The sequence below is a fragment of the Pelodiscus sinensis genome, chromosome 10, assembly GCF_049634645.1.
Source record: "Pelodiscus sinensis isolate JC-2024 chromosome 10, ASM4963464v1, whole genome shotgun sequence".
NCBI lineage: Eukaryota > Metazoa > Chordata > Testudines > Trionychidae > Pelodiscus > Pelodiscus sinensis.
In genome coordinates, this window is record NC_134720.1 from 4,306,450 (window position 1) to 4,334,304 (window position 27,855).

At 45.7% G+C, this 27,855-nt stretch overlaps 1 protein-coding gene across 1 annotated transcript in view; it reads right to left on the bottom strand.

Moving 5' to 3' along the window:
- The window catches only part of PCCB (propionyl-CoA carboxylase subunit beta), an 80,713-nt gene that overhangs the window by 31,800 nt on the left and 21,058 nt on the right, over positions 1 to 27,855 (bottom strand). Inside the window, exons 4-10 of the mRNA XM_075937379.1 lie at positions 21,393 to 21,449; positions 20,093 to 20,206; positions 14,528 to 14,638; positions 9,915 to 10,023; positions 9,371 to 9,491; positions 4,245 to 4,326; positions 134 to 257 (exon numbers count right to left, since the gene is read on the bottom strand). Coding sequence (XP_075793494.1) covers positions 134 to 257; positions 4,245 to 4,326; positions 9,371 to 9,491; positions 9,915 to 10,023; positions 14,528 to 14,638; positions 20,093 to 20,206; positions 21,393 to 21,449 — 718 coding nt within the window. The remainder of the gene's footprint in view (positions 1 to 133; positions 258 to 4,244; positions 4,327 to 9,370; positions 9,492 to 9,914; positions 10,024 to 14,527; positions 14,639 to 20,092; positions 20,207 to 21,392; positions 21,450 to 27,855) is intronic.

The window sequence follows — 27,855 nt, forward strand, 5'->3', positions numbered from 1 at the left end:
AGACCCAAACTTTAAACACTCATAGTACACCAAGTTATCATACGTCCTCACAATGTGTTTAATAAAACACAACCAGTAGCCACCTTACAAACACCCTTAAGCAGATATACAGCAGCAGACCGCTTGCTCCTACCTGATGCCACTTTGGGTTGATTACCCACTATTCCAACAGTTCTTCCATTCATCCTTGCAAATCCAACAACGATGTTCCTGGCATAAGAGGGCATGATCTCAAAGAATTCCCTCTCATCAACAATCTGTAAGAATGAGATTCAGACAGAATCCTCATATGGATACACATGGTGTAGTTCTGGGACTTACAACAATATCAATGTTACACAGAAAACCCCCCCACTGACGAGGAATCAGACAATTTTATTCTCTTTCTTTACAAATGTAATTGTCAATATATACTGGATGCTGCATTTACTTTTGAATATATTCTATTGAGGTGCTAAAGGAAAGAAGGACAATCCAGGGAACTACAGACCAGTCAGCCTTACTTAAATCCCCGGAAAAATCATGGAGGAGATCCTCAAGAAATCCATTTTGAAGCACTGGGAAGAGGGGAATGTGATCAGGAATAGTCAACATGGATTCACCAAGGGCAAGTTGTGCCTGACCAATCTGATTAGCTTCTATGATGAGGTAACTGGCTCTATGGATATGGGGAAGTCAGTGGATGTTATATATCTTTACTTTAGCAAAGCTTTTGATACGGTCTCCCACAATATTCTTGCCAACAAGTTAAGGAAAGATGGATTGGACTGTAAGGTGGATAGAAAGCTGGCTAAATTGTCAGGCCCAATGGGTAGTGATCAGTGGCTCAATGTCTGGCTGGCTGGCTGCCGGTTTCAAGTGCAGTGCCCCAAGGATCAGTTTTAGGGCCAGTTTTATTCAACATCTTCATAAATGACCTGGATTAGGGGACGGATTGCACCCTCAGCAAGTTTTCATATGACACTAAGCTAGGGGGTGAGGTAGATACGTTGTAGGGCAGAGATAGGGTCCAGAGTGACCTAGATAGATTAGAGGATTGGGCCAAAAGTAATCTGATGAGGTTCAACAAGGACAAGTGCAGAGTCCTGTACTTGGGATGGAAGAATCCAAAGCATTATTACAGGCTGGGGACCGACTGGCTAGGAAGGAGTTCAGCAGAAAAGGACCTGGGGATTACAGTGGATGAGAAGCTGAATATGAGTCAACAGTGTGCCCTTGAAGCCAAGAAAGCTAATGGCATATTAGGTTGCATTAGGAGGAGCACTGCCAGCAGATCTAAAGAAGTGATTATTCCCCTTTATTCGGCGCTAGTGAGGCCACATCTGTGTCCAATTCTGAGCCCCCCCACTACAGAAAGGATGTGGACGCACTGGAGAGGGTCCCAGTAGTGAAGGGTCCCATTTTGGTGAAAGGCAACCAAAATGATTAGGGGGCTTGAGCACTTGACCTACAAGGAGAGGCTGAGGGATTTGGGCTTAGTCAGTCTGCAGAAGAGAAGAGAGTGAGGGGGGATTTGATAGCAGCCTTCAACTTCCTGAAGGGAGGTTCCAAAGAGGATCGAGAGAGGCTGTTCTTCCTAGTGATGGATGGCAGAACAAGGAGCAATGGTCTCAAGTTACAGTGGGGGAGGTCTAGGTTGGATATTAGGAAAAATTATTTCACTAGGAGGGTGGTGAAATACCGGAATGGGTTACCTAAGGAGGTGGTGGAATCTCCATCCCTAGAGGTTTTTAAGTCTTGGCTTGACAAAGCCCTGGCTGGGATGATTGAGTTGGGGTTGGTCCTGCCTTGGGCAGGGGGCTGGACTCGATGACCTCCTGAGGTCTCTTCCAGCCCTGTGATTCTATGACACCAAAGAAAATCTTTCAAAGGATTCCCCTGTAATGAGGGCACTTTTCTAGTTTGCAACACACTAATACTTACCTTGGATGTTTATAAATACTTGATAATAATCTGAAGTGTGTGCTTTATTAAAGACTGATCTCCAAATGTTAAAAAAAAGTAAATGAGACACACAAGGTGGATGAGGAAATACACACACACACACCTATATAATTGTTTTGATCAGCATTGGTTGGTGAAAGACAGAAACTTTTAAGTTCCACAGTTGTTTACATCTCTTTTTTTAAACAAACCATTTTCCTTACATATTTAGTATGTGTTGCAGTCCTCCGTGAAGTCAAAGCATTTTGCTTCTTCAGAGAAGATCAGTGCATAATTCTTTGTGTAATTCCATACACATTATACTAATACATGCAATCTGTTTAATGCTATCTAAGTAACTGGTGTTGCACAAAATGTAAGAGGCTCATAACAGCAGAACTGAAGTGTAATTTTATTTGCACAGAAGCAGCACATACTAAGTCAATGGCATCTATAGAACTGAGACAGAAAAACACAGCAGAGCAGTCTCCCTGAAAAGCAGTCCTCGGACATGTTCTGCTTTTACCACCTGAAGGGATCAGGCAAGGAAGGTTCTTCAAACCTCCCTTGTAGCCAAATTCCTTTCTGTGCCCCACCTCCTCAGAGGTCAGGGCTAAATTCCTCATATCTGCCTTTAAACCTAGGAACAGACTTCTCATTCTGTGATCTATAAAGTGATGTCCACAGAAATGCAAAGCAAAGTTCAAATGTTCGTAAGTGTGCATAAGTATAGATGGAGCAATAGTTATACCTGTATTATTGTCGCCTAACATATCATTATGAACCCGTTTTCTGCTGTTTAAAATAACTTTGCCTACCACCCATGTAGGCTGCAGTTTTCCATGCTAGATGTTGGCTTCAGAATATTTTGTTCAGTTTGAGTAAAGGCAGTTCAGCTATTTCTGAGGACCTGGTGAAGGACAGATAGGTAGTTGTAATAATGCAAAAAATATCGGCTCATATTTTAAACAGCTCTGTGCCTGGGGGGAGAATTTTCAACAGTATCTGGCCTAGGAGCAGAAGTCCTGTTGAAAGTTAGTTGGACTTTTCTAACTCACCCAGGCACTTGTGAAATCCCAACCCTCTTTTGGGGCAGGTGCTTGAATTTTGGCAGAAGAATAAGCCCTTTGCTTACCCCCATGATAATTCACCCAGAGGTGATCTAATTTTTAGCTCTGGGAACAGAACTTGACAAGGTTTATGCCTTAATATTCAGAACATTCCATCCACAGTGAGCATGCTCCTAGACCCCACTAAGCCGCTAGCACTATTCTGAGGTAACTTCACAGAGCTGAACTGCCAGATAAAATGCATCATTACTCTTATCAAAATACTATTCAATTACAGAGCTGTTACACCATGATTTCTGCGGTTTTATCTTTTCCACAGACCAATATTAACATGCCCATGCACATGAACTGTATTTTAGCAGGAAGGCAAATATCAGCCTTTACTGCCTATTTCACAGGGTAGATGGATATTGGACAAAGTCAATTCTGTCAAATTTCAGACTATAGCTCAATAAGGAAGAGCCAATTCACACCACCTTTTTTACACTGCCTCTCAGAAAATCTGAAAAATCTATGTGCCAGGATGCCAGTACAATTGAGCTATTGTACATGTACCCTATTGCTTCAGTATGTTGCACATGATCCCCTTGTGTCTGTTCCACAGAGGATAACAGCACACTACTGCTGACAATTAACATTTAACTCAAGTAGTAGAGTGCTGAGCCATGAATCTGAAGGTGTAAAATTCAAACCCTAATGATAACCTGCAGAGGATATTGTAACAATTATATATTTTTGTATTGTTATTTTTAGTTTTCGTATGAAATAAAATATGACACAAAAAGCTAAGTGTTTCTATGAATAGATCTGAATCCCCGAATAAAGTATGTTTCTCTTTTAGTTAGGGGAAACGGTACAACACACAGCATTATTTAAAGAAATAAAATGGGAAGGGCTCTAAGGTGTGCTTTTTATAGCTTTTTTCTCATCCACCTTTTAAGAAAAGAACTGTGAACAATACTATCTTCCATTTATGTGACTTATGAGCATTTGGAAGAGGAAAATGAGTCAAAGATAAATCCTAAATCTGATATTCCATTCATACACCAGAATGCTTATTTTTTCAGTTTTATTTCCCCTGGGTTTATGATCAATGCATGGAGAAAGAATTATCTTAATGGCTACTGTGAAGAGAGAGTTCACTGTAAGTGGGTCTCCTGTAGCATTCTGCTAGTCTGCTTCGAGCATTTTGAGCCATTTCATAATTTGTCACATACTGTAAATACTTTTCTTTAAGAACAGAAGGCTTACCGAATGTACAATGTCCACCATATCATAGGCTTTAGTAGACTCCATTGGGACAATTGTGTCCAGCTCAGGAACCAAGCGGTTACTTCAGACAAATAAAATGCAAAGTAATTAAAAATGACATCTACAACCACAAAAATCAGATTAATTTCTATACAATGGGAGGAGTTACAAGTGCATGTCTTCTGTATGGAAAGAGGGGGCCTCTTGGAGGATTGCAGGATCTGTACATCTTCCACCTGCTGCAGACTCTACTGGCCACTAACACAGGAGCTACAAAGAGGTGGTGGGATGGGGAAGACACAGAGAATATTCTGGCCTGGGAAGTGTTAAGGGGGAAGAAGCAGCAGCAGGAGATGTTTTAGGGCAGGGGGGAGCAAACATTTTTGACTGGGGGCCACTTCACAAATTTTTGAAGTGGCCCTGGGCTGCCTTGGAAGGGGGGATTCAGGCGGAAGGGGCGGTGCCAGGATATTCTGTGCTTCCCCAAACACAGACCCTGATTGGTCTGGGGGTGGGAGAGCACGCAAAGTTTTTGCCCCCCCCCAGAGAGAACCGCCAGCTGTTCCGAATTGCTGGCAGTTCCCTCTAGGTACTCATGCTCCTGGCGGTGGGAGGAGACTTTGCGTGCTCCCCCCAGGTCAACCAGGGACTGGGGAGGGGGAACACGTGAAGTCTCATGTTTTCTGCCCCTGCCCTGGAAGGGAGAGCTGCACTTAGAGTCAACCGCCAGCTGAGCAGCAGCTGGCAGTTGATTTTTAAGTGCTGAGCCCCCTGCAGGGCAGGAGGAGACTTCATGGGCTCTCTCCGACCCTAAGCCCTGATTGGCCTGGGGACAGGGGGAGCGTTGCAAAGTCTCCTCCCACCCTGCCCCCCGGCCTGTAAGGAGTGTGCAGTGCTTAGAAGCACTGCACCCCTTGCAAGGCAGGAGGAGACTCTGTGCACTTCCACCCCTGCCCCCAAGCCCAGATTGGCCTGGGGGCAGGGGAGTACCAGGGCCTCTGCAGGCCAGATCAACTTGCTTGGTGGACTGGATCCAGCCCGCAGAGGCCCTTTTGCCCACCCCTGTTTCGGGGGAAAGGGGACAAGTCTTTCATTTCTGTCTCCCTAATTGTTGGGCTGGAACACTACTGTGATGGTGCGAGGGAGGGAAGCACCAATGAGGAAAAAGTTGCACAGAACTATCCTCTATATATCAGCCCTAAAGCAGTGATGCAAATCTATGGGCTGTCATCTTTCCTGTCTGAATTATATGGCGGTGAGGCACCTCTCTTTGGCTTTCTCCACTGGCCATAAAGTCTTTTGCACAAGGAAGAATACATTTATTAATGGGATAAAACTGGCAGGAATATACAGTAAAGTTTTTCATGTTGCTGTTACAATAGTCTACTTAAAGGTTTCCCTAAAATCATCATCTAAAGGAATCCTTAATTTGAAAAATGCAACAGGGTTTGATTAAATCATGTTAAAGCTAAACATCTCAGAAACATCAACTGTCCAGAAAATGTTTTTGTAAATGGGTAAAAAATTCTGCAAGATACTTGGGAATCCAATCTCAAGTAACCTTAAGGATCTGTACAATGGAAACATCAAAGCGTTGCTCCAGGAAATAAACAGAGCTCTGGAGTGTTGGAGGAATAATAGTCTTTTGGCAAGAGAGAACAGCCATTGTGAAAATAAATGTTTAGCCCGTGATACCCATGTTGTTTCACAGCCCTCTTCAAATAATAAAACTCCAGCAGATATTCAGAGGATGCTGTTTGAATGTATATAAGAGAAAGTTGAGAGCGCGTGCAGCTACTTTCCACAGACTCACAAAGCAGAATGGACCAGCTGCTCCAAACAGTATAAGGTACTATGAAAGCAGACAACGTAGGCAGTAGTGGGTTGAGGGACTCTAAACCAGGCAAATACTAATTTTTAATTGGACAGGTGAATTGTGGTAATATTTCTAGGTTAACAAAGATTAATAAAATTACATCCCCCAGAAATCTGGAGGCACCCTTTGGCATGGGCCCCTGTAATGGGGGTGGGTGGGTCTATAAACCTCATGTAGATGGAAAGGGAGAAGAGTTCCTCCTGTTTGCAAACAAGCAGCTTGATCACACCCCCATGCAGCTGCCAGAACTGACAATCATGAATGCAGGAGCACAGCTGCAATCAACAGAGAAAACAAGACCTGCTATAAAAGGGAGTACAGACAAGGAAAGGGAGGCAGAAAGGCCAGGGATAACAAAGGGGTGACAGCTCAGCACCAAGAAAATGGCAAGGACACTAAGGGAGACTGCAAGCCCTACAACTGAAGAGCTGATAGATTTAAATGGAGTTGAGGGTCCAATAATGGACCCAACTGAGGATAAACTAAGGAGGTTCAGAGAGGAGAGGCTGAGACCCCTCAAAAGACCACAACAAATGGTGGTGACAGCCTCCCTTTGAGTTTTGGACAGTATTATATTTATTTTTCAATGCCTTTGCCTACAGTCCAAACTTTAACACAAGGAACTAGAGAGTTATACAGAGTAGAAGAGAAACGGGATACTCATGGCTGATGGATTGTGTACTAAAGAGAGTCTTCCAACTCCTTTAGTAAACAAACATCCATTTTTATTGGCCTTCTTTCCATCAGATGAGTTCTTTCAACCTAGGTATTATGGACCTGATCAGAGATAGTCAATGCCTCTAATTTCCGTGAGCACAGAATAAAACCCTATATTTCTCAGCTCTGGAATGAAATTCTTATATAGAGGAAACTAATTTAAATATCATCTGGACTAACAGGAAACAAATATAACTCATAATTCACATCAGTATTTACTGCCAATTTTCCTGACAAGAAAATATCTGAATATATGTTATAACAGGACAAGAATTTAGGCAGATGCATTATCCCAAAGGAATGGGCTTTGATTTGGGGGAAAAGGATCAGCAATGTTGTTTTGTGGCACTATATAACAAAATACATTTTAGATCTCGGTGTAAGTACCCACTCTCCGTATGCAGAGCTCGCCACGCAGCAGCAAGCCCCGCTCGCCAGCCGTGCGGTTCGGCACGCTGCACATGTGCAGACCGCGCTGCGCATGCGCTGATCGTGCTGTGTGGCTGTGCCGGCTTGTAATCTACTTGCCACGGGTGAGTAGATTACACTAATTGTCGAGCCCTGCCCATATGGATGGAGAGACATGTTGCAGAAATTGTGGTGCAAAAAGGTTATGTTATGCATATATGGTGGAGATGTCAAAATGTTAGAGCCCTGAGATATAGTTCATAACCTAATACTACAAAATGCTGACACACAGAGATTCTTTGGTAATACTTCTTCCTAGTAGAAATGGATCCCTGTGTGAAGGGGGAGGGCAGTACAGCCGCATGGGAGGGGTGGAAAGCTAGCTCTTGGGAGCGGTGGCTCCATGTTCTGCTCCTTTCATCACTGCAGTTCCCAGGAGAAGCTTGTGGATCCTGGATACTGATTTATATCCATGGATATAAATGTGTTTCTGCATAGGGCTCTAATTACTGGTAGCCCCTCTCAGAAAAAAAATGGCCATTATTAGAGGAATTCTTTAAAAAAAAAAAACACCCACATGGCATGCTACTCACATGGAAAATTTACTCACTGAGTTCATGTATGGGAAAAAGATAGACTACAAAAATAACACTTACAAATGTCTTGAAATATTAATAAATATAATAGGATTTCTTGGTTTCTTAATCTCTCTCTCTATATAAAAAGTGTTTCCTGCTGGATGACAGAACATCATCATCGTGTCAACAGGCTCTCAACAAAGCGAAAGTGGCTAGAGAGGGGGTAGGCAAGCGTAGCGAGCAGAGGGCGTAGCCCCATAATATCAGTAAAGACACAAATGTTCTCCTGTTTAAAACACACCATCCAGGAGAGTCTGTTTTTGGTAAGAAGATCTGTTCTGTAACTTATTTCTGCCTAACAGGAACACAGGATGAATCTAAACAATGATCGGTTAATACCGTATTTCTGGTAGCTTTGGGACAATGGTTTACAAAACTGCTCATAATTCCTAAACAAAGAGCTAACGAAGTACCCAAATATCCAAAGGCATCAATGTAGAACCAGTGAAACTACAAAGCTATACGCACTGGGCCTTTGTGCTGCTGACATCACCTCTCCTCACAAGCCACAACTCTGGCCTCCTCCCCAAGGGAGTAGAAGCTACCAATATCTGATGATGATTGCTCTCCTGGACACTCAGTGGGAGAGCACACTCCCTACAGGCTGCTCCAATATGCCATGAAGCACCATATTATTGAACTACATATACGTCATAAATAACGTGTGGTGCTGAAATCATTGTCTTTGCTCACTGCTATGACCCCATCAGCCACATCCAAGTCCCTCGGTTGGTTCTTCCATCACCTCCACATCAAATACAAGCGTCTTGTTTTTACCTGTAAGGGCCCTTCCTAACCCAGCCCCACACTCCATAGCTCATCTAACCTGTAGCAACATCAACCCTTGCCTTTATTCCACCAGTGTTCCCATCCTGTACCACCTTCTTCTATCAAACAGCTTCACACTGTCTTCAGGTTGCCCTTATGCCCAAGAAAAACTTGATAAAATTCAAGCAGCCACTTCCTTATCCTCCTTAAGACACACCTCTACCATGCTGTCTACAAAACATAACTTGATGAGTATGATTAGGCAGCACATGGTAAACTGGATTGTCTGTCCTTCAGGGCAAGGATTGACCCTTGTCATAATCTGAGCCTAACACAAAGGGTCCTTTTGTCGAAAAGCCGCTCTTCCTCAAAAAAGGAGGTTTATGTGGCTTTTTGACAAAGGAAGGGTCGCCAAAAAAGCCGCGTCTTAACTACTTTCACTTTCGAAAGCTCTGCAAAATCCCACGGAATTTGCATATCTTCTTTCGACCGTTCCTCGTAGTCTAGATGAGCCCTATAATAATAACTATAAATAGACTTGACAAAGTATTGCGTGTGCACATATACATGTTGCAAGAGGGAATTCATCAGTGAAGAAGGCAAAAACCAGAAGCCTAACTGCAAGATGCTCATTTCCACGTATTCACGCGGTCAGAAACATGCAAGATTATTAAACTGATAAGAACATTTAAGATATTACATGCAAGCCCCTCACTTACCTAGGATCATGGCATTTGCGAACTGGGGCTGGATCACGATTACTGAGAGGTAGGTAATTAAAAAACTCCCTGAGATTGAGCAGAGCATCTACATCATTCTCAAAAGCTCTGTGTGCGACCCCTGTAGAAAAAGGGAGGGAAAGAAGGAAATGAAAGAGAAACTCTAGAAAGGGATGGCAAACTCAGCCACAGGTTTTCCACCACAACCCAGTAAAACACTCTATAGTCGAGTTAAAATTACTTAAAGGGCTTGAAAATCCATTTCACTTCCCCTTGTATGTGAAAGCAGCGTATTATTTTCACTTAAAACTTTCAACGTACTCCCAGTTGTTGTTATCCCATCGATACACTGCAAAGTGCAAAAATGACTACTGCTACTCAATGCTCAAAACCCAATACCCAAAGCCCATAATCTTCAGTGAAGAATTTCACCTGGAGGCTCTTAGTGTGAAAAAGAAATTCTAACATCTATGCTGGAACTGCTGCTTCATTCAGTGTGGAAAACTGGAGCATATGTTAGCTAAGTAAAATAACTAGGTCTCACCGGATACTGAAGTGTGTGTCTTTGCTCCCCCAAGCTGTTCCTGAGTAACATCTTCATTGGTGACTGACTTGACTACATCAGGGCCAGTGATGAACAGATAGGATGTGTCCTGAAAAAGTAGATTGTCAAGTGAGAGTTCTAAGCTGCAACAGCACTTCACCGATAGGAAACTATAAATGATTTTCTTCCGCTCTCACACTTTCCCTCAAAGGGTATGAAAAAGGTGAAAAAGAATAAATTCCTTCAAGATCCCTTTTTTTAAAAGATGAGTCGAGATTAATTCAGCAACATTTAGTCAAAAATCTCTAAAAAATTTAATAATTTCCCACAGATTATGTGTTGTTGATCTGGATAAGATACTCTGCATTCCTCAAAGAAGACTGAGAATGAAGGCTCAATCCCTGGCCTTAAGTGAAAAATAAAACCTGAACTTAATCCAAAGGCACTGCAGCATCTCTACAGTTCTGGCATTCTGCCCCATCTCTTACTGTTGATATATTGACCTGTCTACACAATTCCTCTCTCATCTTATGCAGAAAAACAACCGGGGACAAAAGTTCATTCTGGTTTATACACAGTTGCATCTTCAGTGCAATTATATTCTTTCCCAAATTAAGCAAAATAAAATCTTGTCTGTACTAGACTGAGATTTTGGGACAGTAATATTCCACCTGCTTTTTCTGTGCAAGCCACAAAAAAATTTCAATTAGAAGAACTGCCAAATTCTGTAATGTGTATTGCCAGCTTCAATATATCTCTTGTACTGTCAAACACACAAAGCACACCAATGGAATGGAGAGTTAATTTTTTTCTTTGAAGTCTTTCTGTTACCAGTGATCTTAGATATAATCAACTCCCATAACATGTGTCCATCTGTAGCACTATATAGGGCTAGGATGCTGCTCCTGGAAACTCTGATGAAAGTTTGGAAGATCATTTCTCTCCTTCCCCATCTCCTCCAATGGACCCTACCTAAATAGCTGCGTCCCCGCTAGCCTTGTTTCAATCACTGATTGCCACAAGCTTAAGAAGATTCCACATCCAGCAGCTCCTTTGACATTATAGGGCTCATATATAGGCCTTCCAGAACCCTCTTGCCTGACATTGTCACACCTGGTATGCTGACTCCATGGTGACTTCATAACTTCATGCTGACTTTGTATGTAAACAATGTTTCCATTATGTTGGTTTACAATACTTAATTTACATGCAATCCGAGGCAGACAGGTGAATTTACATCCTTTGGATGGCAGAAGCCTATTTGTCAACTCTGCCTTAATGCAGTCACTTAGAAACATTTTATATTTTTTTTTTACACACACACCTGCGTTTCTTACACAAATATTATATGATAGAAATGTAGCCGTGTTAGTCTGGTGTAGCTGAAACAAAATACGGGACTACAGGCAGTCCCCGGGTTACGTACAAGATAGGGACTGTAGGTTTGTTCTTAAGTTGAATCTGTATGTAAGTCGGAACTGGCGTCCAGATTCAGACACTGCTGAAACTGACCGCCAGTTCTGACTTACATACAGAATCAACTTAAGAACCCCAGGCGTCCCCAAGTCAGCTGCTGCTGAAACTGATCAGCAGCTGATTCCAGGAAGCCCGGGGCAGAGCAACTCTGCCTGGGGCTTCCTGTAGTCAGCGCTGGTCAGTTTCAGCAGAAGCTGACTTGGGGACGCCTGGGGCAGAGCAGCTGGGGTGCTGCCGGGTTGGTCCAGTAGTGCCCAGAGCGGGCGCTGCAGGACCAATCGGCAGCGCCCCAGCTGCTCTGCCCCAGAGTCCAAAACAAAAGCCTGGTCTGCTGGGGGGGGGGGGGGGGGAGCACACTAGCTGCGCCCCCCCCCCCCCCCCACCAGACCAGGGACACGGGGAGCAGAGCCGCAGCGGCAGCGGGGTGCCGCGCCTCTGAGGCTTTGCTCTGGCAAAGCCTCAGAGGCGAGAGACCCCGCCGCGGCTGCGGCTTCAGTCTGGGTGCCTGTGGTCTGCTGGGGACGGTCCCCAGCAGACCACAGGCACCCAGACTGAAGTGGCAGCAGCGGCGGTTCCCTGCGCCTCTGAGGCTTTGCTCTGGCAAAGCCTCAGAGGCACGGGACCCCCCCGCGGCTGCGGCTTCAGTCCGGGAGCCTGTGGTCTGCTGGGGACCGTCCCCAGCAGACCACAGGCACCCAGTCTGAAGTGGCAGCAGTGGCGGTTCCCCGCGCCTCTGAGGCTTTGCTCTGGCAAAGCCTCAGAAGCGCGGGAACCAGCCCGGTGCCCCTGGTCTGCTGGAGACGGTCTCCAGCAGACCAGGGGCACCGGAGCAGCTTACGAATGGGGCTTTCTCGCCCCGACCTCCGGGGCGAGAAAGCCCCGTTCGTAAGTGCGGATCCGACATAAGTCGGATCCGCGTAAGTCGGGGACTGCCTGTATGTAGCACTTTAAAGACTAACAAGATGGTTTATTAGATGATGAGCTTTTGTGGGCCAGACCCACTTCCTCTGATAAAATAGTGGAAGAAAATAGTCACAGCCATATATACCAAAGGATACAATTAAAAAAAATGAACACATATGAAAAGGACAAATCATATTTCAGAACAGAAGGGGGATGCGGGGCCGGGGGGGGGAGGTAAATGCCTATGAGTTAATGATATTAGAGGTGGGGAAGGGTAGATGTCTGTGAGTTAATGGTATTAGAGGTGATAATGGGGAAGCTATCTTTGTAATGGGTAAGGTAGTTGGGGTCTTTGTTCAGCCCCCTGCGGAGAGTGTCGAATTTTAGCATGAATGCCAGTTCAGAGGATTCCCTTTCAAGTGCAGATTTGAAAGTCTTCTGAAGTAAGATGCATGTGATTAGGTCATTGAGACAGTGTCCTTTCTGGTTGAAATGGCAAGAAACTGTTTTTTCTTTGTGATCCTGTCTAACGTCTGTTTTGTGGGCATTGATTCTTCGGCGAAGTGTCTGAGACGTTTGTCCAATGTACATAGCAGACGGACACTTTCGGCACATGATAGCATAGATTATATTTCTGGATGCACAGGAATATGTATTCTTGATCTTATAACTCACTTGGTATTATCACCTCTAATACCATTAACTCACAGACATCTACCTTTCCCCACCTCTAATATCATTAACTCACAGGCATTTACCTTCCTCCCCTCCCCCCCAGCATCCCTCTTCTGTTCTGAAATGTGATTTGTCCTTTTCATATGTGTTCCTTTTTTTTAAATTGTATCCTTTGGTATATATGGTTGTGACTACAGGCAGTCCCCGAGTTACGCGGATCCGACTTATGTCGGATCCGCACTTACGAACGGGGCTCTCTCGCCCCGGAGCTCGCAGGCAGCGGGACCGCCCAGAGCGCAGCGGTCCCGCCACCTCGACCTCCGGGGCGAGAAAAGCTGCTCCGGGTGCCCCTGGTCTGCTGGGGACCGTCTCCAGCAGACCAGGGACACCTGGAGCAAAGCCGGGGAAGAAGAGGGGTCCCACGCCGCTGAGGCTTTGCTCCCGGTGCCTCTGGTCTGCTGGGGACCGTCTCCAGCAGACCAGGGACACCGGGAGCAAAGCCGCAGCGGCGGCGGAGTCCCGCGCCTCTGAGGCTTTGCCAGAGCAAAGCCTCAGAGGCGCGGCACCCCGCTGCCGCTGCGCTCCCGGTGCCTCTGGTCTGCTGGGGACTGTCTCCAGCAGACCAGGGACACCGGGAGCAAAGCCGCAGCGGCGGCGGAGTCCCGCGCCTCTGAGGTTTTGCCAGAGCAAAGCCTCAGAGGCGCGGCACCCCGCTGCCGCTGCGCTCCCGGTGCCTCTGGTCTGCTGGGGACCGTCTCCAGCAGATCAGGGACACCGGGAGCAAAGCTGCAGCGGCGGCGGAGTCCCGCGCCTCTGAGCCTTTGCTCTGGCAAAGCATCAGAGGCGCGGCACCCCGCCGCTGCTGCGGCTTTGCTCCCCGTGCCCCTGGTCTGCTGGGGGGGGGGGGGGCGCAGGTAGTGCCCGCCCCCCCCCCAGCAGACCAGGCTTTTGTTGTGAATCCTGGGGTAGAGTAGCTGAGGTGCTGCCGGGTTGGTCCTGCAGGGACCTACCTGGCAGCCCAGCTGTTCTGTCCCAGGCTTGAGATTCAGCCGCTGTTGAAACTGATCAGTGGTTGATTCCAGGAAGCTGGGGGCAGAGCAATTCTGCCTCCAGCTTCCTGAAGTCAGCCCCTGGTCAGTTTCAGCAGCAGCGGCTGAATCTGAAGCCAGTTCTGACTTACATACAAATTCAACTTAAGAACAAACCTACAGCCCCTATCTTGTACGTAACCCGGGGACTGCCTGTATTTTCTTCCACTATTTGATCTGAGGAAGTGGGTCTGGCCCACGAAAGCTCATCATCTAATAAACCATCTTGTTAGTCTTTAAAGTGCTACATAGTCCTGTATTTTGTTTCAAATATTATATGCACATACATTTCACAATGCTATTAAAGAGCAGTGTGATTGTGGCTTTTATTCAAGACCTCACATGACATTCTTTGGGGACAAATACATGAAAGCAGTGTGCTAAGTGCAGTGAGTTTTGATAAGCTTGCTAAGAGTTGCTGTTACAGAACAATGAATGTTGGCACTGAGGAATTCTTAGAGCCATATTTACCTTCACCATGAATGTAAAATCTGTTAAAGCAGGTGAGTAGACTGCTCCACCAGCACAAGGACCCATGATAAGAGAGATCTGTGGGACTACTCCTGAGCTCAAAACATTTCTCTGCAAGAGCAAAGAAACAAAACGAGTTATAATAAAAGCATCTTGATTCTTACATCCCTGCAAAAGCTTGCAATAGTCCAGGGATGGGGAACCTACAGTCCACAGGCTGGATCCAGCCCCCAGCTTACTTGGATTGTGTCTGCGTCAAACCTCGGCACCTCCCCTCTTCGCGAGGGCTGTAGTCCAAGCACCGGCAGCCCTGAACCAGGTCAGCGAAGTTTATTTTTGTTCTTGTGAGACATGTCAGTGAGAGTTGTTTATTTTATTTTGCTTGTTGGAAGTCATGTGAGGAGGTATGTGGTGTTTTTAAATATTTTTTTTAAGCAAGTCACAAGATTTACAAAGATTCCATAAGAACCCTCAATGACAGGCAAGAGAGGAACATAACTGCTCAAATACATTCAATTTTACAAAAATGAGATGGGAGAATGCAGCCAGCCTCTGTCAATGTGAGGAATGGCTAGAGTTTCTGTGCCACACCTCCTTTTAATTCTGTTTCGTTGGCATGCTCAATCCTTCATTACGGGACCATCTGTGCTAGTCACTAGCAACCCTCCCCTACTGACTGCCTCTCCCTACAGCATCACTGTACTGGCATCAATCCCTCCACAACATAAGCCAAAACTAACCACCTTCTCAAAAAGCATCAACAATGTTTTCATATTATTGTGGGGCATTAGGCTGGATCAGCTGAAACACTTCCAGCAGAAACCCTTTTGGTTTCCACATTTCTCATTAACTGAAAGAGCACTTAACGTCCAAAATCAAGTTGGTGTATGGGCAGGGGCGGCCCGTGAGCCTACGCGAGCTAGGCAGCTGCCTAAGGCGCTGCTGGCCCAGGCGCCCGATGATGACGTCATGGGGCGCCGGGGCGCCCTGTGATGATGTCACGGCCATTGACAGCCATGCAGGAAGGGGAGCCGATTGCGCCGCCCCGCCTAGGGTGCCAGCTGCTGCAGCTGGCCTCGGGCCGCTCCTGTGTATGGGGTCTGCAGGAGGGAGCCAAGTTCTGAGAGACTGCATGAGGCCTTTCAAAGGAGGGTTTTTATCCTATAGCATATCTATTGAAGAGCTGTATGAATGAGTTATACTGGCTGGGATATGGTGGTAGTAGACAGTAGAAAGCAATGTGTGTATGTGGGTATCCCAGCCTATAGCACAGCTGCAGGTAACAGAAAAAAAGAGGGGGGAAAAACCCAAGAAAAAGACGACACACTGAATCCTGCCACACTAACTCTACATTGCACATCCCTTTCAGCAGATGTGGGGTATTTGTGACTACATGCTGTGGTGAAAAGAAGGCTGCATCCGTACCACTATGTGTCACTGAAAGGCTCTGGCGGGGGGAAGCAGAGAAGAAAGGCTTCAGCAATTCCACACCGCCAGATCCTTTCCCCGCTGCCTCCCCTTGTCCAAAACCTTTTCCTGTGGTGGGGAAATGCTCCAGCAGAAGAGAGCCACAAAACCTGTTCCCCCAGCAGGGGAAGAGCTACTGCAGCGTGGAGCTGGCAGAGTCCTTCTCTGCAGGTGGGAAAAGGACATAGCAGAACTGGAAAAAGTTCAAGAAGGGCGACAAAGATGACCACATGTTGAATAGTAATAGAGAGGTAGTCGTGTTAGTCTGATCTGGCTAAAACAAAAGGAAAAACTATGTAGCACTTTGAAAACTAACAAGATAGTTTAATAGGTGATGAACTTTCGTGGGCCAGACCCACTTCCTCAGATCATATTCTGGAAGAGAATTGGCATGACCATATATACCAAAGGAATACAACGAAAAAAGCGAACACATTATTAAACTGACAAATCAGATTTAGTATAGAAGGTGGGGTGAGGGGGAGGAAGGGAGGGAATAGCTATTTGAGTCAATGAATGGCTAATCAGGGGTGATAAGTGGGAAGCTCTCTTTGTAATGCTTAAGGTAATTAGCATCTTTGTTAAGGCCCATTTGTAAAGTGTCAAATTTAAGGATGAAAGAAAGTTCTGAAGTTTCCCTCTGTCATCTGGGCTATGTCTAGACTGCAGGCTTCTTTCGAAAGAGGCTCTTTCGAAAGCATCTTTCGAAAGAGCCTCTTTCGAAAGACCGCGTCTAGACTGCAGGCGGATCTTTCGAAAGAGCAATCCGCTTTTTCGAAAGAGAGCACCCAGCGAGTCTGGATGCTCTCTTTCGAGGAAGCCCTATTTACATTGAAGAACGCCTTCTTTCGAAAGAGGAACTTTCGAAAGAAGGCGTTCTTCCTCGTAAATTGAGGTTTACTGCCATCGAAAGAAAAGCCGCGTTCTTTCGAAATAATTTTGAAAGAACGCGGCTTGAGTCTGGACGCAGGGGAAGTTTTTTCGGGAAAAGGCTACTTTTCCCGAAAAAACCCCTGAGTCTGGACACAGCCCTGGTGTTAAAGTCTCTTTGAAGTAACCACCCGGCTTGCTGCACCCGCCCCATGCCGCTTTGTCTCCGCGCCGCCCGTTCCCCACGCCTCCCCTGTACCCCGGATTCCCTGCTCTCCCTCTTCCCTGCGACACTCTGGCTCTGCGCTACCTTTGCACCCTGCTCCCGTCCGATACCTGCCCCCAGCTCTATGCTGCCCGTTCCCTGCACTGCCCCTAGACCCTGATCCCTCTGCCCCTCCCGTTCCCCACGTCCCGTTCCCCATGCCTCAACCGCACCCTGCACCCCTCTGGCTCTGTGCCTCCCATTCCCTGCGTCACCCTTGTACCCCCCCCCCCCAGTTTCGTGCACCCTGTTCCCCCTGTGGGTCGGGAGTGAGGGGTGCTTGTCCATAGGGAGGGGCTGGACAGGCCAGGGAACAGGCTGCTATGACCCAGCAGGGAGTGAAAGGCGGAGTTCACTTGACGTGCCTTTGCCATTATGGAAAAAAGCAAATGAAAATGCTATTTGCTATTTATAGGGCTAAAATGCCAGGACAAAAATGAAAACAAACACCAGAAGGGTGCAGGTGCCAGGGGATTCTGGGGGTGAAGCAGAAGGGCAGACACCTGCAGAAGAGGGACCATCATCAGAGGAGAGAGGCAGGGCAGGTGTGTTGAGGGAGGTGTTAGGAGAGGGGATGAGGATCAGATCAGAGTAGGGCTACTGGAGGAGTGGGCACAGGGGGAGAGAAGGGCTGGTGGAAGGGGGCAGGTCTCAGGAAGGCTGAGGGCAGTGAGAAGGGCAGGAGTCAGGACAGCAGGGGAGGGTGAGGGGTTGGGGGGCAGCAGGCACCAGGGGAGCTGATGGAGCAAGGGGAGGAGACAGGGCAGCAGAGGGAAAAGGTAGAGGTTTATAAGATATTTATTAATAACTTGGGTGATATTTAGTAATAACTTATTAGTAATTACTGTTCTTATTCTTATTAGGAATTTATGCCATTAAAAAAACACTTTTTGGGGTGGAGGGTGGCAAGTCCCTTTTTCGTCTGGCGAGTAGGGTTTTCCAGAATTTGTCGAGACCTGATCATGCCAATTCTCTTCCAGAATACGATCTGAGGAAGTGGGTCTGGACCACGAAAGCTCATCACCTATTAAACCATCATGTTAGTCTTTAAAGTGCTACGTAGTTTTTCCTTTTGTTTTAGAAAGATGACCACGGGCATGGAACAGCTTCCAAACAAGGAAAGACTGAAAGGAGTAAGGGTGTTCATTTTAGAAAACAGACAACTAAGCGGGATATGACAGAGAGCTACAACATGAAGAATGGTGTGAAAAAGTGAATGAAGAAGTGTTATTTACGCTCAATACGAAAACCAGGAGTAACCTAATAAAATTAATAAGCAAACAAATGGAAACACTTCTTCACAAAATGAACACTCTACTTGTGGAGTTCATTGCCAGGGGAGGCTGTGAAGCCAAAAGTATAACCGTGATAAAATAAGAATGAGATAAGCTGATGGTAGTTAGCTGTATCAATGGCTATTACACAAGATGGTCAGAGTGTAACCCCATGCTCGGGGTGACCCTAAACCTCTGACTGCCAGAAGCTGTGAGGCAAAAACAAGGATGGATCCTCCAAAATTCCTCTGCTCTGTGCACTATAGAGATGTTAAAGACTAGTCAACTAGTTGACTATCTGATAAGCATTTGCTTATCGGACAGTCTTTTGACTAGTTAACTAGTCGATTTCCCCCCCCATGCCTCTACAAGATAAAGGCAGCAAAGGGCACTGGGGGATAGAGGAGGGAGAGGGAGGTGCTGGGAGAAGGCTAGAAAGAAGGGGTGGGCATGAGGAAGGCAGGGATGGAGCAAGTCATGTGTGAGGGGTACTTCAAAGTGGCAGCGCTGCACAGCTGTGCGGTGCTGACACTTTGAACCCAAAGGTGGCATTTCAAAGCAGCAGCTGCCATGGAGCCCAGGGTCAGCTGGGAACTCCTAGCTGACCCTGGGCTCCCTGCGGCATTTCACCAGAACCCGGGGTCAGCTGGGGACTCCACTGACCCTTTGAAACGCCGCCTCCTGCCAGTAAATTTTTTAGCAGGCTGGCCAGCAGCCCACCTCAGTCCTGGTTCATGCCGGATATGGGACCTACCGCCGCTGTGGCTCTCCATTTAAAGTGTATTAGGAGGCAGCCTGGTTCAGTTCCGGTTCATGCTGGGTCTTGGGAGTTCAGCTCCTACCCTGGACAGGAGATGATGCCACCTTCTGCTGCTGGCTCTGTTTCAGAGGCAGCAGTACAGGGTGACAGACAGTGGGTCTGGGAGTGGAGCTGGTTTTTAAACTGACTCTCTTTGTGGACCAGCTCCCACCTGGGACCCCACGCTGCTGCCTCTGATACACAGGGGGCTCCTCAGAAGTGGGGCCGGAGCGCACTGGCTTCCGGCCCCAGCCCCCCAGGGACTATAGAATAGTCAACTAACCAATAAGGATTCATAAGGTTAACTGACTATTCAATTAACCAATATTTAACTTCCCTAGTTTTTAGTAAAATCAGAAACAAAGAAGTCCTTTAGCACTTCTGTCATTTTCATATTTTCTGTTATTGTTTCCCTCCTCTCTTGTTGAGAAGGCGCTCGCCCTGTCTGTGGTCTTCCTCTTGCTCCTAATGTACTGTAGAATGTCTCTTCCTGCATCTCTTTGCTTTTACTGTTTATAGATGCTCTTGAAAGAGTGTCTGCTATAAGATGCTCTTTGCTGGGTTTGTATTCAATAACTACAAACAAGGAGGAACGGACTAGATTTTTGGTCAGAAGTGAGGATGTGCACAATGATAATTAGAGAGCATCATGCACTACCAAGCTACAGAACAAAGCCTTAAGAGAGAGTAGGTCCACCAGTATCAAAGCAGGGAGCAGAGATCCAATCTGATTTAAAGAAAGTTCTTTTCTGACATATATCTCAGCATATGCATAGGACGTTAGACGTTAATGTGACTCAGAAGGTAGTCTATTATATTTCCGTTGTATAATAATAATAGATGTTATATAGTGCTTTTTATCAGTATATCTCATCCATTAGGTCACTTACCAAGAAGATATCAGCATAGCCAGCCAAAGATTCTACTCCTTCCTGGATACGGGCTCCTCCAGAGTCATTCAGCCCAATTACAGGAGCCCCAACCATGACAGCCTGATCCATGATCTAAAGATAAACACATAAGCTGCTGATTAGACAAGATCCAGCTAAAGCTGAAAAAACAGCAGGGCTACGTCTACACTGGCCCCTTTTCTGGAAGGGGCATGTAAATTTCACCAGTCGTAGAGGGAAATGCGCGGGGGATTTAAATATCCCCCGCGGCATTTAAATAAAAATGTCCGCCGCTTTTTTCCGGCTTTTAAAAAAGCCAGAAAAGAGTGTCTACACTGGCCCCGATCCTCCGGAAAAAGCGCCCTTTTCCGGAGGCTCTTATTCCTACTTCAAAGCGCTTTTTCCGGAGGATCGGGGCCAGTGTAGACGCTCTTTTCCGGCTTTTTTAAAAGCCGGAAAAAAGCGGCGGACATTTTTATTTAAATGCCGCGGGGGATATTTAAATCCCCCGCGCATTTCCCTACTACGACTGGTGAAATTTACATGCCCCTTCCGGAAAAGGGGCCAGTGTAGACGTAGCCCAGAAGTCAATTAAGTTTACTACTATGTACTTGCCACACACACAATAAACCTCCAACAGAATAAAATAACTACATACTCCATACTAAACTCACACAGTTACAAAAAGAATCATTCAAAGATCAGGAAATGCTACAATTAAAGTCATTTGTGTAACCTTAACTCCACCCTTTGGTGTGTGGGTTATCATAGTCTTCAGTTGCATGATCACTTACAATCTTTGGTCTCATTCTGCATGAAAATTAAATGATTCACATTCAGGTAGTCAGTGGTACAATAATTTTATCCTCAGTGAGGGTGCCCTGTCTCACAGTGCAACACCCAAACAATGCAAGAACCCCCTGCCTTATCTGCTATATGCACATTGCTTTACAGTGTTCTCCACCCAACCTGTGAAATGAATATGGCGTAACTCTGCATAAAAAACCTAACAGTACATGATCATGTAATTAGCTCTCATGTTGTAAACACACATGTGGAAGAAGTGGAAAATAAATTTAAAGTACATTAGGAACTGACAAGGGGAAGAAATATTGTACAAAAATACAAGACGGTAAAGGCTGAATAAGAGAGGTGTATTTTTCTCAAAGTAGCAACAGCACCTTGCCTTACGTTATTAGCAAATTGAAAAGTCCAAGTCATTCTCAGATCTGGTTATTAAAATCAGTAGCACAATATAGTGACAGGGAGTCATTGGCAACTTGTTTTTTTCTCCTCTTACCTTGCAGATCTTTTGGGCATGGGCACCAGACAAACTCCCTCCAAATACAGTAAAATCCTAAAAGAAAAAAAAAATTGCACATAGAAACAGTTCAATTGCCAATGAAATTATATCCTTGCATTAGTATTTTCAAGATAGTGTTGGGGTTATATACTTGATACCTGACCTTCTCAGTTACATATTGGTATAAACTAGTAGTAACTCCAGCTACTCTGGTGTAGAATTAATGTGAGATCAGAATCTCACCTTGCATTCTGAGATTCATGCAGCCTAAACTGATCTCTTCTTTCTAGAAGTATCCTCATTCTAGAAAACAATTTTTAAATGTCAACCTGAAAACTTGCCTCACACCATGATGTGAACTGTTGTTACACGACAGTAAACTTTAATTCTGTCAGGACAGGACTATGGGGATACATCTACCCAGCACCCTAAACTTGAAATAAGATATATAATTTGTGCTACACAGACTGCGTATCTTATTTCGAATCTATTTTGAAATAGCTTCTTTTGAAGTTTGTTGCGTCTACACAGCGCCAAATTTCAAAATAACAAGCCATCCCTTAACCCTTGTGTAACGAGGTTTACCAGGATGATGAAAAAGTGCGCCTGTTATTTTGAAAAATATTTAAAAATAACAGGCAGCCTGTGCAAACACGGAGTAGCTATTTCGGGATACCTCTGGTATCCCAAAAGAGCTGTGCAGTATAGATATACTCTAGCTGATTGCTCCAGTTCTGTTGTTCCTATGGACGGTGCCTGCCCAACAGTCAATAGAAGTAACAGTGTTATTTGATATAAGCTAGTCAGCTTCCCACTTCCCACCCGAGCTATGGAGACAGTCTGAGTGAGACTATCACAGGCACAATTCAATGCTGCTGTTACACGTGGGAGAAGTGTTGAGCAAGGATCTTATTTCTGACTTCATTCCCTGTGACAGCATCAAGGATCATGCGTGTGTTGCTGATGAAGAAAGGGTTTCAATGAGCCTAGAAAGTTTCAGAGGGACATAATGAGAGTTTCAGGCCTCAACACATGATGCAGAAGCAAACTTTAACTCTCACCTCAGTGTATTTCCACCCATGTCTCCCTTCCCATTCTATTTTACTTTTGCTTCCCCACCTCCATTCTTCACCACCTTGATCACTAATCAACCTCCGGTGTTTCTGAGGAAAACCAACTTTTACCCATGTTTCTCACTTCAGATCTCTATTTTATGTGTATTATACCACTACACTTTATATCAGAAATACAGGCAGTCCCCGGGTTACGTACAAGATAGGAACTGTAGGTTTGTTCTTAAGTTGAATTTGTACGTAAGTCGGAACTGGCGTCCAGATTCAGCTGCTGCTGAAACTGACCAGCGGCTGACTACAGGAAGCCCGAGGTAGAGTTTCTCTGCCCCGGGGTTCCTGGAATCAGCCGCTGATCAGTTTCAACAGCGGCTGAATCTGGACGCCTGGGACAGAGTAGCTGGGGCGCTGCCGGGTAGGTCCCCGCAGCACCGCTCCTCGGCGCTCCCGAAGTCAGCTGCTGCTGAAACTGATCAGCGGCTGATTCCAGGAAGCCTGGGGCAGAGCAACTCTGCCTCGGGCTTCCTGTAGTCAGCCGCTGATCAGTTTCAGCAGCGGCTGACTTGGGGACGCCTGGGCCAGAGCAGCTGGGGTGCTGCCGGGTTGGTCCCCGCAGCGCCCCAGCTGCTCTACCACAGGTGTCCATGAGAAAAGCCTGGTCTGTTGAGCGGAGGGGGGCGGCGCACTAGCTGTGCCCCCCCCCCAGCAGACTAGGGAGACGCAGGCAGTGGGACAGAGATGCGCCGCGGTCCCACTGCCCGCATCCTCCGCGGCTTTGCTCCGCATCTCCCTGGTCTGCTGGGCCCCCCCCAGCAGACCAGGGAGATGCAGAGCAGCTTTTCTCGCCCGGGAGGACGCAGGCGGCGGCGCATCTGGGCGGTTCCGCTGCCTGCGTCCTCTGGGGCGAGAAAAGCCCCATTCGTAAGTACGGATCCGCCGTAAGTTGGATCCGCGTAACCCGGGGACTGCCTGTAATTAATTAATGTACTGTGTTCTTCCTTGATTTTATTTTCTCTCCTATTCATATGGGTATATTTTCCTCCTTTACTATCATTGCCTGTATTACAGTAGCATCTCAAGGCCCCAGTTGTGATCCAGTTTACAGCGAGATGTAAACTAAACATAGCAAGACATGACACCTGCCCCAAAGAGCTTCAATCTAAATCAGACAACTCAGATGAAAGGGGAAAGGGAAAACAGAGGCAGGGAGAGAAGTCACTTGCCCAAGCTCACACAACAACGACTATTTTGGCTAAGGTAATTGTCACAGGGAGAGAGAGCCTCCATTAATGGAGGTAGTCTCTGTCCTTTTGTGACTAACAGGTGTGCCTTGGCAAGTCCTGGACAAATGTAGGGATGGTACCTAGGAACAGGAGCTACATAAGGAAGCTTGAGAAGTAAGAAAAAGGAGAGATGGACCAGAAGCAAGGAGGCCTGGATAGCACAAGATAGAAATTGTGGAGCTGGAAATGTGGCAGGGAGCTGGGAAAGAACCCAGAAGGAATGTGTGACTTTTACTAAGTCAGGACAGGCAGACGTTGGCTATGTTATAGCTCCCTTTGACCTCTGGAATGCCATTAAGAGCACAAAGGGGATAAGCCCTGGATCCCTTGGTTTAAAGCAGGGCTACTCAGGATGCAGCCTGTCTGTTTGCAGCCCGTGGTGCGATTTGGGTTTACGCGGGGATCAACATGCAGCCTGCGGGTGGGAGCCAAAACAAAAAAGTAGTCAATATAATGGTCTTCTGTTGAGATGTGTTTTAGTAGTTAAATTCCTGGACTGTCATTGCTCATTAAAAATGCTGACGTACGGGTGGAAATTGGGTAACTACTGCATTTTATTAATATCAGCAGAACTGACTGAAATGGGGCCTGCATGTTGTGTAGTCTTGCCTTAATCTTTGTATTCATGCCCATCAGTGTGAAAGAAGCTTTTGCATATATTTTTGCATATATATATATATATATATGCAACCTCACTTAAGTTGTGGCCCTTGGCATGTGCTGAGAGTATCATTGGGGCCCCAGGGGCGTCCAAAGTTGAGTATCAGAAGGGTAGCTGTGTTAGTCTGGATCTGCAAAAGCGACAAAGAGTCCTCTAGCACCTTACAGATTAACAGATGTATTGGAGCATTAGCTTTCATGGGCAAAGACCCACTTCGTCAGATGCATGTAGTGGAAATTTCCAGAGGCAGGTATAAATATCAGGCAAGAATCAGGCTAGTGATAACTAGGTACATTCAATTAGGGAGGATGAAGCCTACTTCTAGCAACTGATCTGGAGGTGTGAACACCAAGAGAGGAGAAACTGCTTTTCTAACTGGCTAGCCATTCACAGTCTTTGTTTAATCCTGAGCTGATGGTGTCAAATTTGCAGATGAACTGCAGCTCAGCAGTTTCTCTCTGAAGTCTGGTCCTGAAGTTTTTTGCTGAAGTTGAGTAGGCCTTGTTTAAAGGAAGACTGGGACTATAGAAGAGCTGAGAGTGAAAAAAGGCAGCAGAGACAGAGCTGTCTGAGTTATAAGATAGGAATTCTCTGCTAATGTCTTTGAGACATTGGTGTTCTGACCCCAAGGGTGTATTGGAGAAGTACCGACAGGGACCCTGGCAGAGGGACTGAGGCTGGGTTTTTGCAGGGCAACTTTCTGTCAAAAGGCGATACCTGAGAAAGGCCGGGCCTGTTACAATGATAGTTTACCTTCACTGCCAAATACAGACATGAATTGATCAATGCTTTTATGACTAGATAAAGGCTTCTTGTGATAACTGGACCTGCATGTTCACCCTAATTGTAAGATTAATTGGGAGATTAACTATTTAACTTGTTTTTGAGTTTTTAAAAGGAAAAGGCTTTGGAGAAAAACTGGCTAGTGGAGTGACCAAATTGACTGTCACTTTGTGATGGGGCATCTGCCCTGCACTGGCCCTTTAAGAGTAAAAACCCAGCTCTGGCAGAGGGCGGGAGCGTTGGATCCAGGAGCAGAGGCAGAGACAGCGGATTCGGGCCCACTTGAGGCGGTATAAATAAGGGTTCCTGGAGAGGTGGAGACTAATTCTCACTCTTGCTCCAGCTGTGGAACAGGACAGACCTGGCTGCCTGGAAAGCTAGAGGCTTCCTGACACAGAGCAGGGCTAGGGAAAGGCAGACAGAGCTGGGGAATCTCTGGCCAGGCAAACTCCCAGGCTGCAGGGACTGAGATAAGACCTGAGGCAACTAGGGTTGCAGGGAGGCAGCCAGGGCAGCAGAAGGCAGCAGGTCCACACCTGTTGCCAATGATGAGTGGCCATGCCTTGGGGCAAACTGCAGTCTGACAAGGGGTAGATGAAGACTGACAGTAGATCACGGAGGCAAGGTAGGCATAGGGGGTTTGGGGTTCCCTGAGAGGGGGAGGACCGCAGAGTGTGGAGGCCCTGCAATAGGGCAGTACCCAGAGGGAAGGAACCAGAGTCTGGGAGGGATGCAGGCCCTAACACAGGTGGTGGAGCCATTAAAATGTAACAGCAAGCGAGACATTGGCCAGAAGGGGGTGCTCCAGCACTGAATGAAGCTGATTCCCTGAGTAACCAGCAGGAGGTGCTATGGCAGTGAATCCCACTGCGGTACACATAGGGTTGCCAGGTGCCTGGTTTTGAACCAGACAGTCCAGTATTTGAGCTTTCTGTTAGGAAACAAAGTGAGAAAATAGAAATCAGAAAATAGAAATGTCTGGTATTTTCTAAATAAAATGTAATGTAGATTGTGATGTAATGTCAAGTGTGTCTGGTATTTTTGTTGAAGCCATCTGGCAACCCTAGGTATACACCCCTCCCACTTATTGGGACTCTGGGCTTTTTTTTGTCCCAAGTTTGGAAAGTGTCTGACCAGACGGACACAAATGACTTTGCCACCTCCACCAGCTTTAGTTCACTCCTGAACACCAGAGGAGATGTGAGATTATGGGTTCTCAGTAGCATGTGCTCTCCACCCCGACCTCTTTCTTTCTTTCTTTCTTTCTTTCTTTCTTTCTTTCTTTCTTTCTTTCTTTCCCAGCCCTCTCTTTTTTCCCCCCTTCCATCTAGTAAGAGTCTAATGAGACCATGTTTTGCAACACTGCTGCAAACATGCAATGTTGAAAAGACAACTAAAAGTAGTGCCCTAAAAATAGGGTTCCCAGGTGTCCAGTTTTGAAACAGACAGTCCAGTATTTGAGCTTTCTGTTCAGAAAACAAATTGAGAAAATATAAATGTGCGGTCAAGTGTGTCTGGTATTTTTGTTGAAACCATCTGGCAACCCTACCTAAAAAGCCCAATGCTGGTTCAAGTTTGTCAAATCTCAGGGTTTGCTTTTCAGCAGTAAGAGTCAACTCCAGACAGAAGCTGCAACTTTCTATTTTTACTATTTTTTTCTCTTTTGTGTATTTGCCCTGTTTTATCTTCTTAGAACACAAAAAAGTTTCAACCCCCGCCTAAAAAAACCCAACTTTAAAACAATTGTTAAAAGGATATTTGAATGTTGTATTTGGCATTGTACCAAGTAAGCTGAAGTCTCTTTATACCAAATCCTGAACTTTGTTTGACATGCTTTAATGCTGGACATTGATGGGCTTATGTTAACCTCTTTGGCTCTTTGGGCCCCTTTAGTCCATCTAAATTAATACAACATTTCTGCCATCCGTGAATAAGCTTAAAGGATTAAATTCATGCTGAGAAGCAGGCACCTTGGCAAACAAGCAAAGGTTTCAAAGTTGGTTTAAAACAAGAGCTTGTTTTAAAATGCTTCAATATGCCAATACTTGTTTAAAATACATCTTCAAAGTAAACAATTTTTTTATTTAAAAAAGGATAAAACAATTGTATTAAGTTCACTTTTTGAAAATTATTTTAACAAAAGCTTTGTTTTATGTTTTCCTCTTCTTTTAAGGTTTGTAGTTTCTGTAATTGTAATAATTAAGAGAGTTTAATAAAAATATTTTAAGAGGGGAAAAAGTGTCAAAAATAAAGAATTTTAAATATTAAAGATTAAGTTGCTAATACAGACCTTTACTAAAACACCTTCATGGGGAAACCCTCCTTCTCCTCATTGTTGATAAAATACCATCTTAATTTTGGGCTGCTAAATTACATTTCAAGCCACCACAACACTAACAACTATTGTAGCTCCAACCCTGTTTGTGATTGTTTTGTGATTTAGCAATTTCCTTTTTTCCTCTATTTTGTTGTTAATGTCAGTCACTGCAGCTATTGTTTTGTGCACATAGACAGCACAGTGTTAGTGTCACAGGTTAAATGCCCATGATGGGCTAAAGTGCTACAGTGGCTGTGCTCGGGGCCGCATGATGACTTTCGTGGGCCCTAGGCACTTTTGCCTTCATGGGCCCTTCCCACCATAATAATATCAATATTAAAAATTA